A 20,478-nucleotide genomic window follows, 5' to 3' on the forward strand; every position below is an offset into this window, starting at 1 on the left:
TTCCTAACAGCTCATGACCTTCTAAAATAAGAAGCTTTAAATCAAAGATTAATTTCATTTGGTCATTTTCAATACTTCCTGTTTTTCTGCATCAAAAAGTTTGCTTAATAGGAAAATACCCCTTATTTTCCATGAATAGTATATTCGATCAGTTGAAATGTAAATTAAGAGTCACAATCAGGAAATTCCCACTAAGTGTTAAATACAGCAAATCGGTGGTCACATTTGGAATAGAATCACTTCTTCAATTGCTTGTGTGTGGTGATCATTCCACCGTATCACACTGCTGCTCTGAAGTAAATCTCAGTGAATGTACAGATGTAATAACCAAAGCACAATTTGTAATGTAAAGAGAAAGATGAGGAACAAAAAGTTCAGTTGCTAGAGAACTGGAGAAGGGGACACATTTTTCGTGATTTTTCAAAAGTAAAGAAGGTGGCTTTTCAAAATCTTTATTCTAACTCAGGAGCAATATATATCAGATTAATGAATAATAGAGAAGAGATGATCACAAGGAACCAACACAGAACAATTCATTCCAAACTAACCTTTCTTTACTTTTTAACATGGTAAGGAAATGTATTTGTGTATGATACACAAATGTATTTGTGTATCATTTATTTCTTTATCCTTTCAAAAAGAAGATATTTCATTGCCTGTTATGGGTCTTATACTGAGCACATCAGGAAGATAAAACACTACATCTCTGGTTACAAGGAGCTCAGAATAACACAGTGCAACATGATCAATGCTGTAGAAGGTAAAAGAGGATGTTGAGGACTGGGTGAGGGTGAGGAAAGCCTTCCTATTACAAGCAATATCTATGCTGGGATTAGGGGGTTTGAAGGATGAGTGAAGAGTTAGCTAGGTGAGGACTTTAAAGGCAGAGAGAGTAGCATTTGAAGGAATGTGCATTTGGCAAATTGCAGTCGGTTTGCAGTGCTATGCTGTAATTAGACTGTATCTGTATTTTCAAAAATCTATCATCTTTGTGCATAATGTAAGTATGCTAGGTAAATTACTGACTGGCTGGTTGAATGACTCCTCCCCAAGAGTAAAGAGCAGCAATTTGATGTAGATGGGGGAAAAGGTTTCGATTGGCTTTTGAAGGTCCAATTTTATTTAGGTTAAAAAAGAGTGAAAGTATAATTTGAGGGAGAAATAGCTTAACAATGACTAATATAGAGAATTCATAGATATAAAGCTTTAGTTAATTACAAATTCTATGGGAAAAGGTAAAGCGAGTTAAGATGTTGCAGGAGATACAAGCATGAGGATTTCTTTCCACTTCGAGAATCTATAGTTGTACAGATGAGTGTTTTACAAAATGAGAGGCCCAAGTGCCCAGAAAGAACACTAGATTAGAAAGGGAATTTCTGAATTTGTCTCGATGTGTCTGTCATTTACTATCCATTCACTCTTGGGCAAATCTTTGGGATCAGTTTCTCTGTCTCCAAAGAGAGTGGTTTGGACAAGATACTCTTCAATTCCTAGTTTAAAAAATAAATTTCAAAATACAATCAGCCTTTAAGAATTTGACACTTATCCTTATATCCCAAGTTCCTAGGCCACAGTAAGTCTTCAACACATATTTCCTGAAAGAATGAATGAATCAGTGTTACTTCTGTATCGTGCTCCATTGTATACTACAATTACTATGGGCGACAGGGGCAGAATAGGTAGGGAAAAAGGTCTACTGTACTGAGTCCAGCTAAAAATTTCTATTTTAAGGTTGGCCCCTCTTCTTTCACTGGATGGCTCCGTATAATCAGCAAAAGAGAAAATATGCTTCTTTATATAACTTTTTTTTTTACTTTCTTAATCTACAAAAGTAATACCCATTGTCTTACAGAAAACACAGCAAATAAAATGAAAATTAAGACTTCTGGTTATTCTATCACCAAGAAGCTACTATTTTTCCTATTTTGGTATATAGCCTTTCAGTCTTTTCCCTATACATTTACATGTACATTTGAGAAATCAACTGTACATTCTGCTTTAAAACCTGTTTTCTGCCTTTGATAATACAGAATAAATTCCAATACAAAATATTCCATTGTATAAATACACATACTATAGTTTATGTAACCCATTTCCTATGGTTAAGCATTCAGGTCATTTTTTTACCCTATTTATAAACTATATTATGATAAAAGTCTTTTGCAAATTTCTAATTGATTATTTAAGATAAATTCCTAGGCATAGGATTGCTGGGTGAAAGGATATAAGCATAATTAAGGCTTTTGAATGTATTTTCCTAAGTGTCTTTCAGAGAAGTGTCTGCAAAATATAAAAATTCCTGTTTTCCTGTACCCTTATCAACAATGAGTATTATCAAGTTAAAAAATTTGTGCCAATTTGAGAGGCAAAAAGATCATAATTGTTTTATTATTTTAATATGCATTTCTTGCTTTAATTTACATTTATTAAATAGTAGATCAACATTAAGAATAGGCCTGTACTGGAATGTTGGCCATCGAGTGGTGAAAAGAATACATAAAAATAGACACCTTACACAAGCAAAATCATTTATCTGTTCATCTTCATTTATTTATTTGTTCTATTTATTGAGTGCTTTCCCTATAGTACTGTGGGTAGTTCTGAACACTGGAGAAATAAAAGGAAAAAATACACAATCTCTGCTCTCAAGACCGCAGTTAAGAAAACAGGTATGTAAATAACACATTATAAATACAGTGTTATCAACACTCTAATAATAAAAGTATATACAAAATTGGTAGTGGCTCCAAGATGGGTAGGAAGGAAAGAATGTTACTTAAAAAATACTCAGATCTATAAAAAGGGGGGAACCCTCAATGACTCTGATAGGCAGCAGAGAGTCAGGGTATTTCAGAGAAAAAGAAAGGTGCTACGACTTTGGGACAAAAGGGAGAAGTTCCAATAAATCCAATCTTACATCATAAAGTTCAAGACCATGCATACTACTACCAATTCATATAGCCTAAGTCTAAAAAGAATCATATTTCCCTTACTTAGCTGGTAGGCTGTCAACTTTCAATTATTGTGAAACATACACTAGTCAATGTAACCATCTTATGACCAAATTTAAAACAAATTACCAATTAAAAACATGACTCATTAGTAAGTAAAGATGTAAGCAGTTAAAGCAAATGAAGCATCCATCCTGCAGGAAGCTTTTAAAAAAGCTTTTCTGTATGGTTAATTTTGTGGTTTGCCTTTGTCAATAAATATGGCAGCAACCTTGGAAATAATGTCAGCATGAAGAGCTCATGACTTATTCACCTCTGACATGACCTTAGAGTCTCATAGGAGTTTCCAACTGATCCAAAGTCTTTCTTCTGATCATGAGATTTGGTGGCTTCACATATTTACTCTTCTTCCCTTAAGCGTTAACAAGTTTACTGGCAGATGCCGGAGCTGACATTCCAAATATGGCTCCATTCTTTTCATTAGTCAATATAATTTATTCTTTGTCATTCAGAAAACATTTGGAATCCACTGCATTCAAAGCATAGCAATAAGTTTTACTTAGCATTTTATAAACAATTTGAAGTACAGTTACTTCCATTTCACAGAAGAGGAAAAAAGAGCTATAGTAATTTCAAGGCCACATAGCCAGTAAGCAAAAACAGACTCAGAGACAGATTTTTATACTCCAAACCAAGGGCTTTTTCCACATTGTACCTTACTAATTGGTCTCCCTGTCCCCAGTCTCTTTCCTCTCCAGCTGTCTAATTCTAAAACACCAAAGAACCCCCCACCTTCATCAAGTCTCATCAGCTCTGAGAAGCCATCTTGACCATTTTAGTGCACAACATAACATGTTGCTCATGTTATTCAACTAGAACCAACTCAGAAAATGCTTGGTGGGATTCCTGTCTTTAATCATAAAATAATTTTTACTGTCTATTTAGAAGACATTGTGCCAGGTTATATAAGACTACTCTGGTACTACTCAAACAAGTTCTATTCATTCTACAAACATTCTGACAAGCTTCTATGAGTCAAGCACTGAGCTAAGAGCGAAATACATGGTTTCTTCCTTCAAGAATCTTAGTCTAATGGGAATGTAGATATATATTATTTCGATGTACATGTGTACATTTGTTCATTCATTCATTCATTCATTCAGTAAGCAAACTCTTTAATTTACTGGCCATGTGCTGCCATAGGGCACAAAAAGATAAATAAAAGATGGCCCGTCTTTCAAGTAACTTGCATACTTGTGTTTTCATTCATTCAATAAACATCTGTTAAGACTTTATGTGGTGGACAGAGTAGGGAACACTTATGACTGACATGATCTCTGTTCACAGAACTATTTCCCCTTTGAGAATTAAAATCCCTCAAAGATACAGAATAGGAACTATATTCTTTTTTATCCTATATAATAAGTGGCCAGAGTGAAGCCTCAGCCCACACACCTTCATTCATTCTTACATTTATTCCAAATCTCTCTTGGCAGTTCTTCCACATCGCTCTTTCAGACCAACTCTAGATAATAAACCTAAAACAGAATTATCATAAACTTTATAATTCTAGTATAAACATTTACAACGATGCTTGAAATATATCTCATCTATTCCATATTAAAACATAAGCTACTTTTTGGCTTTTATACAAATAGAAATTTCCAAGTAGATTCTGAGTTTTCTCCCTCTGTTACCTTGTTCACATGCTTGACAGGCCAAGGTGCAAATATGGAAACAGTAGTTTTCAAAATATGCTAGTCAGAGAGCTAGGGTGTTCCTTTGGGGATTCTCCAAAGCAATAGTGGCAGTGGAGGTGATGAGTAGGGAGTACTTAAGAGCTTCCAAATTTAACTAATTTCTTACTTTAACCAGAGTGTGTCAGTTATCTTTCTGTTTTAAATATTGTATATCTAAGTAAAACTTGTTTTAGAAAAGAGTCCTGCTACTTAAAAATATTTTTAAACAATTTGTTTGAGACAATCAATGTAAGAAAACATTATAGTATTTTGGCTTTATAATTTTTAATATTTTTTAAAATAATAGAATCCTTCCTATGAGATTAGTTGATCCATTTTTAAAGATAGCTATAGCTGCTAATGTTAATGAACATGTATTCCTTGGGGCAAAGTGCATTCTAAATTGATCATCTCATTTAGTTATATTTCATATCCCTTTGAAGAACCATTTCACTATACTGCCCCACATTAATAGAGCAAATAAACAAATCGGTTTGTATTATTGACATAGGGACTAATTTCCTAAGAGATTTGCAATTCTAAATGTATCTGTTTAGTGAATCTTTTTTTTTTTTTGCTATTCATTTGATTTTACTATGTAAGAACACTTAATGAACACAAATCCATCCTACAAAGTCCAAATGTAACGTTTTTCCAGAAAGCAGTGTAGCTACTATTTACTGCATGCATTATTTCATTTCATCCTCAAAACAATTCACTAGGTAAGGAACATTATTCTCATGTTGGAGATAAGGAAACTGAGGAACTATCATGTAGAAGTAGGGACTCTAAAAGGACTTGGGGTGGCAGAAAGACCATGTGTTGGCAAAGTGGGAGAAAGAGAAGGGCACCTTCATTCCAGAAAGCTCCATTTCATCTCAAACTTCTCAAACTGATACAAGCCAGACAGAAGAGTTGTCCATCTTCCTTCCTCTCCCCTTCTGTGACCAGAAAAAGGCTAAACCCTTCCCCACCAACAGGTTATTTCTACTAACATGAGGGTAGATAAAAACTGCATCCATAGGAGTGGGAGCAAAGACGGAGGGGTAGAATCACTAGAGTTTCTTTGGACTTCATAAGCAAATCAACTACCAGTCCTAAATATACTAAAATCTACCAGTAGCCTTATTTTATGCTTTCCTAGCAATAGAAAAAAATATAGTAGATAGTAAACTTGCCACTTGAGAAACAAGTCAATCATTTATTAGGATTACATATAGGTACGTTTGGCCATTTACTACTCTCCACAATCTAGAAGCAAGCCTGCCCCCTAGTGCTAAAACTGTCTAACTGAATCAGAATAGCAATTGCCGACGACCAGAGAAAAGACCGAGCACCTCAGATATATTCTTAAAATGTACAACTGTTATCTCAAAACAAAATGGCATTCCCCTTTTAAATTTGCTATATGCTTATATTATCAATCTTGCTTTTTAAATCAATCAGAACTTCCATAACATTATAGAAAATAATTTTTGTGCGTAGTAGAAAATGTTAACATAGCATTTTACTTGAAAAATCAAGTCAGTCCTAAATTTCACTAACCAAATGTCTTCAATTCAGTTCAGGGCTATACACTGCTGACGTGCGTGTGTGTATGTACACACACACACACACACACACATATATATACACATACACATATACATATTCCCAGACTCAAATATCCAACTGCCTACTCTATATTTCCCTTAGGACTTCTAACAGGCCTGTTTACCATAAGGTTAAAAACTGAGCTCTTGATCTTACCCTCTCAAGCCTGCTCTGCTGAGTCTTCCCCATCTTAGTAAATGGTCACTTCATTCTTGGAATTCTTCAAACCAAAAATCTCGTAACCATTCTCGATTCTTCTCATACCCCACATCTAACCCATCCAGATATAATATTGGCTCTAAACAAAATATATTCCGAATCTAACCACTTATTTCCATTGCCCTCAGTCTCAAATACCATTTCTCTGTATTACTCTCTACCCACTTCTATCCTTGCTTTGATCAGAACCCTAATTGCTTCCCACCTCACTCAATGAAGTCTGTCTTTAGAAAGGCCTACATTGTCCTACATGATTACCTATAACCAGGCATGACCATTAATCCCAATCGCCCTAACCTACTTCCTAATCTCGCTTAATATTCTGTTTGCTCACTATGGTCACAATGATCTCTTTGCTGTTTCTTGCAAACACAAAGCATCCACCAACTCAAGGCCTTAGTATATAACAGTTCTTCTGCGTGATATGCATACTCTCCTCCCAAATATGCATATGGCTCGATTGTTCACTTTTTCAGATTTCTGCTCAATGTCACTTTATCAGTGTATACTCTATGTAAAATAGCAAAACCATACTCGTACACTCTCCAAACCCCTTCTTCGACATATTTTCCCTTAATAACCTTGTTACCATATGATAAACTACATCTTATCAATTAAAATGAAAATCCTGAAAGGGTCAAAAATAATTGTTTATTCTGTGCCCTGCTATATATGGAGGCCTAGAACACTTCCTGGCACATAATAGATGCTTGAGATTTATTGAAATATCTAGTCCAAGAGGAATATGAATGTCTGATTATAAAAATAAATGGTAGAATAAAACCGGAAATCTAAGATATTTGTTTACGCAAGATGGTAATTTGTTGAAAAAAAAAAAAAGAGAACTATTTTAACTAATTTTTTATTCAAATATCCAGGTGTATTTATTTAACATTTACTAAGCGCTGGGGATACAGCCCTGTTGGAACTTCATAACAATACTAGTAGGTATTAATACCACTATTTTACAGAGATGAAAGTGAAGATGACAAAGGTCAAGTGACATAACAAGGATGTTGCAAAGAAGAAACCAACTCAGGTTTCTGATATTACGTCTATAAACTCTCAATATTCAAAGCAGTTTCAAGGAATGATATAAATCCAAAATAGGTAAGGTTTTCACATTTGTAGAGAAAAATAACTGTGTATGGATTTGCTATAAGCCATCTCATTTGCATGACAGGATAATACAGGAAAAGTACTTGAGGCAAACTTCACTTAATATTCACAAAAATTAATTTTGCTAAGCTTAAAGAGATATTAAGTCTCAAATAATAAAGTGTTCAAGTATTAGTCTTTCATCTTTCATGGTTCAAATGCAACTGATACCAATCACATAATAGCAAATTTTCTTCGCACCTTCCAAATATGTGAAGGGCTTGTATCCACAATCTATTTTTCACGTGGAAAAATAAGTTATGGGTAATATTCAGCAATACTCAATTTACACACACACACACACACACACACACACACACACACACACACACGTCTGGGATAAATCTGGCTTTATACATATCCATTTGGTTTATTTTTGTTAGCTTTTAAAAATAATTGTAAGTATGGTTATTTGACTATTTCATATCCACAATTTTATCTTAATATTTAAAAACCCATGAAATACGTAGAACAATTTTCATTAATAAAGCTGAGAAAGCCAAAATGCAGAATGATAAAACTTCTTTAAAATGATACAATTTGGGGGAACACTAAGACATTTTTAATAAAACTGTTTTACTATAACTTGTCCGTTTATGAACCTTAGACCCATAAAATAAATACAACCAAGCTCCAATAATATTGTCATTGTATGACAAGATTCCATACTCATATCAAAGCCTAACCTTATTACTGGATATATTTTAAAGAACATTTAACACACGATAAACCAGAACCCATGAAAAATGAGCCATATTCTAGAAGGTTCGGATAAATTATAGGCAAAGCAAACGAAACTTAAAAAAAAAAATGGTTAAACTGGTAACAACTGGTCTAAGAAAGGAGCAAAGGAAGCACTAGCTGTATATGATAGAAAAGATTACAAGGTGGACATAGCAAATTTCTGATCTTTTATTAAGATTGGTGATTGGGAAAAAGTAAATAAATTGTGCTTTAAAGATTCGCTCCAGTGAAGTAAAATTTCACTAGAACAATCTCACAATTAAGGAGTGAACTAGTGATAATTCACATAAGGCTTGGGGCAGAAATTCATCTTTCCACAATCTATAATCTATATAAATTTACCATAAAAGTTATACTGCTTTTTTGGCTTTCACAGTACTACTCATAAGTAACTAGGTCTTGTTAACAAAAAAGACCAAGTCTTAAGCAATCTTTTTTGTCTGGTTGTTACCAAATAGTTATAGAAGTAATAAAACTACATTCATTTAAAAAATTATATGACCCAGAATATTTAATAATTTAGACTAGGCTTTCCTATTGAGGAATCAATGAGATTTTGCTGTTCTTTCCTTCTCTCCTGAAGAGAAAATGAATACTTTTTGAAAATGTTTCCTTGTAATGATTTCCAGTATCACTCAAGAAGTAATACTTCCTCAAGAAGGGAAAATTCCTCTTTAAGAATAAAGATTCTTCTTTAGGAATAAGATTAAAATACAACTTTGCCTTTTCTCTTAATCTAACAAAGAAATGCATTTATGTATTAAAATGTCCCCAATTTACATGATGCTTTAGACATCTGGTAAGCACATAAGAGTTGTACTAAAAAACTTTAGCCTAGATGAGCCTTATAAGCCCAAATAAAATTTTATCACATTGAATTATCAGAAGTTTTAAGTACACTGTTCCAAGAGAACAGTAAAACAAATTTAAGTCAATATTTTTACTATTTGCTTCTCGAGCTGAGCACACAATATATTTCGATAAGTCCTTTCATAATTTCACATTAACAGTTAGGCAGAAAAAACAAGTTCTGTTGAAGAAACGCTTAGTTCAGATTTAACTAAGTATTCTGAATCCAAGCTATGTTACATAACTTGTATGCCTTAAGAACGCTATAGTTATTTTAAAATTCTACTGTTCTCCCTTCCTGCAAAAAGTTATGACAAATATTTTTAAAGATAAATTTTTGGTTCACTAGATGAAAAGGCATTTGTATTTAAGAGAAATACTCCTCTAAGTCAATTTAACATCCCCACAGAAAGTCCTCAAATTCCAGTTTAAGAAACACTAATCCAGAGTTCTTCAAACAGAGTAAAACCTGAGGCAACAAAACCTATACATTATACATAAAAACACTATTACTGTCAAAATTGTTTTATGTCAAGAATTTTACCAGCAGCATTTAAAAAGCGAGATCATTAAACAACAAAAGACAAAGACTGTAATGCACAGACAGATCAGCACAAAAAAGAATTACTGGCTCCGAGGGGTGGGGGGACAAACTCTCCATCCTCTCACAGTTGAGAATCAACCCCCTGGCTCTAATTTCTTCCAGTAGTATTACATTTGTATACTATTCTATAAGAAGTCAGTCATTTCTGATTATAAAGCACCATGGAGTATTTCATTCCATACAAAGGAAATAATTCTCAAAATTTTACAACAGGATTCCTGGGAAGGCACTTAAAGCTAACCAGTTAAAAGAAGAGCCACAACAGTTAGGAGACTTCTTTTTTATACTGCAGACTCCTTAATATTGTCCTCTTTGCTTATACTATTTATAACCACTTGATCAAGTTTCTCAATAAATTAAATGCAGTTTAAATATAAAATAAGAAAGGGAAGACAAGGAGGGACAAGCCTACATCCTAACTGATAAATGAGGCAGAGTAAATTTGCCTACAGTGTAAGTGAATATTATGACTCTAAGGAGGTGAGAGAACTAGGAGCAAGAGTAAAGCAAGCATGGCCTCGGTAGGATCAGGCTCTTGGCTTAAGGGAAAAAAGTAAGTTTCATTTTAGTTTTCAGATTCAAAAAGTCTTAAAGGTATTTTCGGATCAGTAAGCAAAGTAAATAGTTTCATATATTTTATTTTTTTAAAGATCACCTATAAATTTTGAGTGTTCCTTATTTTACCCAAATAGTGAAGATGACAAAAACATCACCATTAGTTCAGGCTATAAAATGACAACTTGTAAGATTTCACTTAAATTACATGTTTTGAAATTAAGCAAAAATGGGCAATATTCTTCAAGTTCAGAAGTTGTATCTTAGAAGAGTCAAGTTATAAAGATCCAAATGTCTAAAAATCTAAATGCTTTACTTATAATAAACTTGATATTAAAATATCATTTATGATGCTAAATCATAACACTGTTGGTATGCTCAGTTCTAGCAATTCTGTGATTCTAAAACTTAAAAAATTGTTTTCCACTATTATATGTTTTACAAAGTTCTACAAAGTAATTTCATTAAGAAGGCAAGTAAAACAGCAATCATCTTCTTCCAGCTTATTAACCAAAAGGCAAACCATAAAAATCTTTAAAATGTTATTCTCCCTTTCAATATTGAAAATCACTCATTAAATAAACTCACCAACAAAAATAAACCTTTATCTTAAATCCCAATAGAAATATCCTTATTACGAAAAAATATTCCATTTACTTCTCTCCACTAACAATGAAACTAGGAATGTTATTGAGGCTGTGACTAGACTTTGAATGTGAACAAAATTTTTATATCACTGGGATATTGGATGGTTTGAAACAGAATGTACAATAAGCCCTGCTGCTAGGCTAAAAAACGCCTTTTATGTAACTAGAAAAGGCTGTCCTTTCTTCAAGATACTTTATTGCCAATAGTAATTAGCAATACTGTGATTGTACTATTGTAAATGGCACCCATGAGTTGTGCGCAGTTATGCCAAGAGTTCTCTCATGATTCCTTATTGTCTTTTCTTTTCATATATATATCTTAACTAAATCCACAACAACAGACCTAAGGTTAAGACAAAAAAAAAAAAAAAGAGGGACTCAACTCCCTAAATCACAAAATAACAGTTAAAGGGATTATACATATACCACTAATAACAACAAAAATGATGATGATACATCTTCAATACTGGTCTTAATTCTCATAAGGCTGTTTGATTTGTCTGATTCTGATACTGTTAATATATGAACCTTGCTCTTTCAAATATAGATGGAACTTTTTAATTGACAGAATACAGGAAACTTAAAATTCACATCAAGAATATACATGCAATGCTGATTTATGCTTATTAACAATATTAGTTAACGGTTAAAAAACAAAATAACTGGACATCATCTTTCCAATCCTAAACTTTTCAGATAAAATATGTGCATAAGATCTTGACAACTTTCACAGAAAACCAGAGCTGAAAGTTGGAGCACTTCCAATATCCAAAAATGTATGTTGCATCAGAATATCATTATCCCAGAAGCCAATAAATATTCTTCCTAACTGTGCAAAGATGAATACAATAAACCATACGATCAGCAGACGACACTGCCAAATATTAAGATTGTTTAAAATCTTTAAAATTTCACATATTCATGGTGAATAGAACCTCTAAAATTCAAGAATTAAAATTTACAAAAATAAATACCACTCTGACACTCAAGGGACATCTTCACTTTAAGGCCTTTGTCACAAATCTGAATCTTTATTGTTCTGAAATAAATGTTATAAACATAAAACAAAAACTTTAATATTCAGTCTCAGAAGAGGTGTGGCTCAAGGCCCATCACATGTAACAAGAAAACTTCCTTTAAAAAAAAAGGAAAAAAAAGTACTATGAGAAGTCTTTCATATGAAAAAAAATGCACCCTTTGGATTGTTTTCCCCCTCATCTCATTAGCTTGTACACATGTAGGAATCAAAAGGTTTGCATTTTCTTCACAATAGTTCTTGCTATGATGTTTGACGGACCTTTTGCCACTCAACAAATTCATCAAGGAGAACAGGCCCTAGAAATAAAGAAACAATTTTTGTTAGAATTCAATGAACTAAATCTCTTCAACTATAAAACAAACTCCCCACAAGCTCTGTGATGATGATAGGGGACTGACCCTTCCCTTTCTAAGGTGTTTTGCTTCCAGCCTCCCTCATCTACTGAATGGTGCTTCCATAGCCTTTTCTTTTTTGCAGAATGGGTATTTGTAGCAACTTCCTTCTCAAGGTTTAAGTGTTTTATAATCTCTCCAATAACTAAATATTATCTTCTTCCTTTTGCTAACTGCCCACAGCATTTGCCATTTAATTATTAAACATTCTGAAAAGTGTTAAACTTAGTATTTCTGTGTTACCTCACCAAGAAGTATGTAAGCTTGTTGAAGGGGCAGCCAGTATTAGAGACTTATACTGTTCCAGTAACAGGACCTAGTATAAATGTGAACACAAAGCAAATGCCTAATAAATACCTGACCAAAGAACTATTCTAAAAGGATATTTTTATCATGGAGGGGTTCCAAACTCATTTACCTACAAAAGCCATGTAGGCAATTTAAATGAGCTCAGTTTACTTTTTCTAAATGCAGAAAAATTCATTGCTACAAAGAAATATGCTTGCCCTCTTTTTCTTAAAATGCACAATCCTGTGGTAGTCTCTATTTTTCTCTTGCTTTTGATAAACTACAAGAAAAACTGTAAACGAGCACTAGAATAAATGGCAACTGAAAAGCAACCTCGTTGTTGGCATGTTATGGACCAGCAAACTAGAAAGCAAGTCCAACATAATCCACTACTTGGCTCCAGCCACCAATTCCTATGAAAGAATACAGGTACACTTTTGTCAGAAATTAGAAAAGCTTTCAAATTAAATCATAAGCTTTTTCTATCACAGCTTATATTTTGCTTCCTATTTTTTAAAATCACGACTACACTTTTCTTCCAGAGGAAAATGCCAGGAAAGGCAGAAATAAAGCAGAATTTTAGCATTTAAGTACAGAAATAATAATTCAAATTAAGTTTTATAATGCTCTATTACTGAGAAATTTAAAACATTTCATTCACCAACAAAGATTTCATAATATTGCTCAATTTAAGCTTTTTGTCTACCTTTTACATCTGCCTTCTCCACACTTCCCACATGATTAAATAATAAAAGTTACTGTTAGGAAATTTAAATCCTTTATGGTGATGCTACACAAATGCATATTCTCATTTAATAGTTTAAAATTTTTTATTTTCACAGGAAAACATTTTATTATACTTACAAGCACCATCTTCATCATAGTTACTAAGATCGGCATGGACGGTTCTGCTGAATTCCAGTACATTGTACCACTGATCTTTGTTCATAACACGATACTTTGATTGCTATAGAAAATGATATAAGTATTTGTCTTACAGAGCAAACATTATTTATTAGGGCTCGACTTCGATAAATATAGTTACAACATATTTTGTAATTTGGTCTTTCCTAAAACATTTATTCCTCTTTTAATTAAATTATTTGTGTTTCTAAAGGAATCCTCAGGGGCATTTACACATTAACATCACCAATTTATTTTTTCCTTTATTTTTACTTCAGTTTTGAAGAACAACAAGAGCATCAAGGGTACTAAGGGTAAACTCAATGAATTTTTACCTATGTATATTTGTTTAACCATCAATGAGATCAAGATATACAACATTTCCTACACACAGAAGGTTCCCTTGTGCTGCTTCCCAGTAATTCATTTCTTTGCATGAGATTTACTATTTAGCCACATTTTGAAGTTGGCGTCTTTGAAGACAGTGGAAGAACATAGGCATAGGTTCAAATTCCATTTCTGCTACTTAATTGCGTGACCTTAGAAAAGTTACTTATTTTCTCATTTCTCATTTGCTAATGGGGATAAAATAATTCAAAATGATGGTATAAAGATTTAAAAAGATAGTTTTTGTCAAATACCCTCCAAATAACAAGTATCTGAAAATATTTAATTCTCTCAGTTCCCTTTAAAGGTAAATATTGTTACATTTTTCAGTTATATTTATTTTTGCCAAAACTACTAATAGGAGGAAGATTGATAACATCCACCAAAAACATCTACTTTATCAGGCTTAAAGATTAAAGTGTGCACAAAACCCATTCGCATAAGACCTTTTCATACCATTGTCTCTTATCACAAGCTTTAAACAAAACTACTCTGGGGAACTTGCTATGATAAACAGTATTTTCAAAGAAGAAGCACTGTAATTCAAAAAATGGTGAGAACTATGCTGAAAATACTAAAAATTCAAAAGGCACAAAATTAGACAGAAAACCAAACAATGGAAAAAAAGAAAAGTATCTTCTTAAAACTACTGCCTACAATAGATGCAACGATAAACCTAAAAGAATGCTTTCTTCATAAGTTCAGCATATAATTTTAGAAATCAGTACACTTAAGTACACCATGATAGCCACTCTCGTATTTGTAGACACAAAATATTAAAGTTTTATTCAAATTCTTTAGATTGAACCTAAGCGAAAAGTTTTATTATTACAATTGGTTCCTATGTGGATTTCAGCCTAAGACCCTGTGTAATCAGGAAAAAACTGATTTAGAAGCTTGGGATTTGTGCACTATCATCAATTTCCTCCTGCCAAAAGTCCAAGAAACTTATTTCATATGAAGACTCTGTACTAAAATATATTTCTTGGAGGTTTCTTTTTTAATGGGTGGGATGCAAGGGATGGAATTAAAATGGTTTATGTACAGAATATATTAACAAACATGAACTTGTGTCTAAAAATGACAGCAGATATGTACATAGTTTAACAGAAATTTTCTACTCAAGCAGATATTTTTTAAAATGCAGTACTAAAAGTCTATGTTTTTCCTCAATTAAAGGTATGTTTTCAATCAGATTAAGTTTTAAAATAGTATTTTCAAAATTAAAAAAACAAAACAAAACATACATACCTCTAGGTACTGGTAAAATACTGAAAACAGTGGCCATGTCCTCCCAAGCAGAAGAGCTAACATAGATTTAGCAGTATCAATATCGAGACTTCTCTGATCTTTATCCTAAAATATAAGTAAAAAAAATTTTCTAAGTATAGCCTCAAGATTTTAAAAAATATTAAAATTAAAAACACGGAAATTCTACCTACCCTTGCAAAATCAAAGGCATATCTGTAGATATTCTTAAACGAAGAAATATCGTTCAACTGTGAGCGCAAAAAGTCAAATTTGTTCTGTAACTTTTCTGTGCAGTCACACCTTAAATTTAAAAAATCAAGCATTATATAATCAAGAAAATTAAAATATTTGGGGGTTAGGAGGAATGCATTAAGAAAAAAAGTGAGGGCATTTATGAGTTTATTTAGGTTTAAAATTCTCTGATTCAAAATTTAGTATAACAAGCAAACTTGTTGCCTTGTATCTACTAATGCAATAAAAAAAAAAAGGAAAAAGAAAACCTAAAAATCAATGAATGTTCACTCCAATGACTTTAAAAAAACTCAATAAAAAAGCTCTAATAAAACCACAATGTCTCTTTTTAAAAAGAGATATAATAAAATATGCTTTTACCCACATATAAAGTTAAAAAATGATAGAACAAATGAAATTAATCAGGCTTCTGTCACATATTTCATTGGAAAGTTCTTAGGCACTGGCTTAGTGAGAGATTATCCATGAGTGGTTTTAAAAGTTTAGATATAACACTGAGGAAATTAATACATTAGTGTTTCAGTCATAAATTCAGCATCCTACATTTTCAGTGAACAAAAAATCAAGATAAATCAGTGGTAACACCTGACTTTGAATAAGGTACATATACAAAAGAATGCAAACAAGTTATACATGTTATTTCCAAAGACAAGACACTAAGCATAAAAAACTAAACAGAATAAAAGTTAAAAATCTTTACTGACTTTTACTCTCACTGGGTTGATATATTTTACTATTTAGCCAGAAACAAGGCAGACGAAGCCTTTCACAATTGGCACCAATTTCCAGTTACATCTCCTGCTAAGTCCCAATATCTTTACAGTGCTCTACTTATACTTCACTTACCATTCCCAAATGCTTTAGTACATACATATTATTTTCGTCTCCTTGAAATGCTATTCTAACATTTTCACTAATTACTCGTCAAAACCTCACTCACACTTTGCCATCTCTGGGAGACCCTTTATAATCAAATTAGTTGTGCCATCCACTTTGACTCAGTTATTTCATTCAAAACTGAATTTTAGTACTCATCATGTAGTAGACACACAGCATTCTTAGTTTTAACTGAAACTTTCACTATTCTAAATCAACGACATGATGTATATTTACAATTTAATTAAGAGGTACATATTTTGAATCAATTTCTAGTGTTGCTTAAATCTTGCGTTCCTAGACTACGCCAAATTTGGTCCTGTTACCTGTTCAGACAGACATTGCTAGATTTTTTTTACTATGCTCCCAAATGAGAATGGCTCATAAATTTCATTCTTTCACATTCTCCTTGCTAGTTTTGATCACAAGCTTATTAACACAAGCCTCAGAAAAGTAAAATGAATATTATTACCCTTTTTTCCATTTTCTGAAAAAGTTTACTAAACATTGGAAATAGCTTTTACCCAAACTTAGCTGAAAAACCACCAGGGCCTTTTCATTGAGAAAAGAAAAGACTTTTAATTATTAGATCAGCATTTTTAATGGTTATAGGGCCATTAAGATTTTCCATTTCTTTTTTAATCAGTTTTGGTCATTTATATACTTTTATGATAACTTGTTTCCTGCACAAATTTTATCTAAATATGTTGATTAAAATTATTTATAACATTTTCTAATATGCATTATAATATATCTTTGCCCTTTTGATTTTTTTGACCATCTTGTGAGAATTTATTAATTCTCTCAATTTTAGCTTTGCTTTGTATTTTACTAATGTCTGGATATCTTTTTATCTTATGTCTTCTTTATTTGGGTTGATCCTTTTTCTAACTTCTTAAATTAGATAGTTCATTTGGTTTCAGGTTTTTTTCTCTTTTAAAGCTATCAGTTTCCCCTCTGTGTATAAATTTAGCTTTAGCCGTAGTTTTGATAAGTATTATTTACCTGTAAATGATGCCTTGACTAGTGATTTCAGAGGAGTGGTAGAGATAAAAAGCCTTACTAGAATAGGTTCGAGAAAGAATGAGAAGAGAGGAACTGGAGAAGATAAGTATAGACAAATGCTTTCAAAGAGTTTGGTTCTTAAAGGGGGCAGAGAAAAGAAGAACTAACTCGAGTGCAATGAGGGAGGCAGGAGGTTTGCTTTTTTTAAATAGATAAAAGAAATAATACTTTTCATTATCTCTCTTGCTAATTCAACCAGAAGTCCTAGACATTATACATTTAAAAAGCATAAGAAGACTCTGAGGAACAATACACTAGTGAGTTCCCTGGGTTTTCTTTCTGCCTCATCTATCCCAGACTTGGAGCTAAAGGAGTCAGCAAACTGGGGGCAGACAAAACAAACAAACAAACAAACAAACAAACAATAAAAGCCTGCTTCACCTCTAGCCAAAAGCAAGCAGGCTAGCAAAATGAAAAACTTTTAGGGAAAAAAAACCTCTTCTTTAGTCTAACACCACAGAAAAACTGTGGCTCAAGCCTCACCAGTGCTAGCAAAGGCTGAATGGGGCCCTGAATGGTCCACCCTCATCGGTATACAAGGAAGTCTCTTTCTCAACTCCTGCAGTGTCAGTGAAAACCACATGGGGAATATGAACTTCTAAACCACTAGGTACTAACGAGCAGCCAATCCTCCTCTGCCCTGGGGTAGTGTCAAAGGAGAACTTGTGAAGAGTCAAGGCTTTCACCAACACTGCAGGAACAAGGCCACCACCCTAGTAGTGTCAGTGGAGACTTTGTGGGGGAACAAGAAGGTATCAGTGGAAGCCTAGTGAGAACCTGGAACTCTTGTGCCTGCCAACAATAAGGAGAGCCTCCCTCCACAGATGTCAACAAATGAAGAGTAGGGAACTTCAGTTTCTACCTGCACCTGAAAGTCATGAGGCAGCAGTCCTCACTTCCATGGAAGTGGTGAGAAGAAGCTTGTTAAAACAGAAGGGTTAAATAAGATCCAGAGTTTCATAACATAATACTCAAAATTTCCAGGTTTCAATTAAAAAAAAAAAAAATCACCTGTCATACCAAAAAACAAGATCTCAAAGATAATGCAAAATGACCATCAATGGATGCAACCACTGAAGTGACAGAGAAACTTAGAATTATTTGACACAGATTTTAGGGCAGCTATTGTAAAATTGCTTCAGTAATCAATTGTGAGCACAATAAAACAAACGAAAAGATAGAAAGTCTCAGCAAAAAAACAGAAAGTCTAAGAAAAGAAATATAACATAAAAAAGAACCTAATGAAAAATTCTGAATTGTGAAATATAGGGTGACTTAAGTCCTAATGTTTCAATAATGTAAGTAGTCTAAATGTTCTAATAAGGAGACAGAGATGGACAGAGTGCATCTAAAAAAAAAAAAATCATCACGAGAAAAAAAATTTTTAAGTACGTAAGGTGATGGATGCTATTTTATTGTGGTAATCATTTTGCCATATATACAAATACTGAATCATTGCTGTGTATACCTAAAACTAATATAATATGTTAATAATTTTTATATAAGCAAATAAATAGCAAAAAGAAAAAAATTACAAATCAATATCTCTCACGAATCCTTAATAAAATATTAGCAAATGGAATTCAGCAGAATATAAAAATAATTATACACTATGACAAAGTGGGATTTGTTTCAGGTATGCAAGACCAATTCAATATTCAAAACCCAATGTAATCACAGTATTAATTAACAAGCTAAAAAAAGAAACTATATAATTACATGATTTAATGCAGAAAAAGCATTTAAAATATTTAACATCCATTCATGTTAAAACTTAAAGAAAAATAGAAATAGAAGAGAACTCCCTTAACTTGATAAAGAGCATCTCCAAACAACCTATAGCTAACATTTCTTAATGGTGAAAGACTGAATGTTTTCCTTGTAAGATGGGGAGCTGGAAAGGATATCCACTCTCACCACACTTATTCGACATACTGGTAGAAGTTCCAGCTAATCCAATATGTCAAGAAAAGAAAACAAAGACATACAGACCAAAAAAGAAATAAAACCGTCCCTATTTCTCGATTTTATGTCTTAATAATGACATGATCATCTATGCAGAAAACCTATCGAATACACACCAAAAAACCTTAGAAAAAGTTGAGTTCAGCAAGGTCAGAGGATACAAGACAAACGAAAATCAATTAGGCTTCTATATACTGATAATAAGCATGTGGATGCTAAAATAAAAAATACAATACTATTTACAATGGCTCAAAATACAAATAAAATATTTAGATGTAATTTTAAGAAAACATGTATAAGACCTGCATTCTCTAAACTACACAAGACTGATGAAAGAAGTCAAACACCTAAAAAATCTGGAAACATAACTATCTTCCATGTACTGGAAGACTCAAATAGAAAAGACATCAATTCTCAAATTCATATGCAGTTTAACTAAAATCTCAGGAAGATTTTTTGTAGATGTCGAGACAATTATTCTAAAATTCTTAGGAAAGCAAAGAAACTGGAACAACTAAAACAATTTCGAAAAAAGAGAAATCTACCTGATTTCAAGACTTAGTATATACAAGAAAAAGTAACGGGGAAAAGACAGTCTCTTCAATAAATAGTGTTGAGAACACTGGACAGATACATGCAAAAAAATGAAACTGAGCCACTCATTTTCTTATACCATATACAAAATAAAATTAAAATGGATTAAATATTTGAATGTAAGAACTGAAAAACCATAAAATGAGAAGAAAACATAGTCAGTAAACTCTTTGACATCATTCTCAGCACTATTTTTTTGAGAAGTCTCTCCAGGGAAAGGCAACAAAAACAAAAATAACAAATGAGACTACACTTAACTAAAAAATTTTTGCAAAAAAAGGAAACCATCAACAAAACAAAAAGACAATCTACTGAATGAGAGAAGATATTCATAATGATATATCAGATAAGGGGTCCATATCCAAAATATATAAAGAACTCATACAACTCAACATCCAAAAAAAAAA

General features: G+C 32.7%; 1 protein-coding gene across 3 annotated transcripts in view; it reads right to left on the minus strand.

Annotated features, from left to right (window-relative positions):
* Window positions 1-10,479: 10,479 nt before the first annotated feature.
* Window positions 10,480-20,478, minus strand: part of DCUN1D5 (defective in cullin neddylation 1 domain containing 5) — a 31,573-nt gene continuing 21,574 nt past the window's right edge. The window contains exons 5-9 of one of the 3 annotated variants that reach the window (XM_039858751.1): window positions 15,511-15,619; window positions 15,320-15,424; window positions 13,643-13,745; window positions 12,739-12,806; window positions 12,256-12,394 (exon numbers count right to left, since the gene is read on the minus strand). In XM_039858751.1, coding sequence (XP_039714685.1) covers window positions 12,784-12,806; window positions 13,643-13,745; window positions 15,320-15,424; window positions 15,511-15,619 — 340 coding nt within the window. In that variant the 3' untranslated portion in view covers window positions 12,256-12,394; window positions 12,739-12,783. Of the gene's footprint in view, window positions 12,395-12,738; window positions 12,807-13,642; window positions 13,746-15,319; window positions 15,425-15,510; window positions 15,620-20,478 lie in introns of all 3 variants that reach the window. The other 2 variants (XM_039858752.1, XM_039858750.1) reach the window with 2 other exon arrangements.

The sequence above is a fragment of the Pteropus medius genome, unplaced genomic scaffold (assembly GCF_902729225.1).
Source record: "Pteropus medius unplaced genomic scaffold, Ma_sr-lr_union100, whole genome shotgun sequence".
Classification (NCBI taxonomy): Eukaryota; Metazoa; Chordata; class Mammalia; order Chiroptera; family Pteropodidae; genus Pteropus; species Pteropus medius.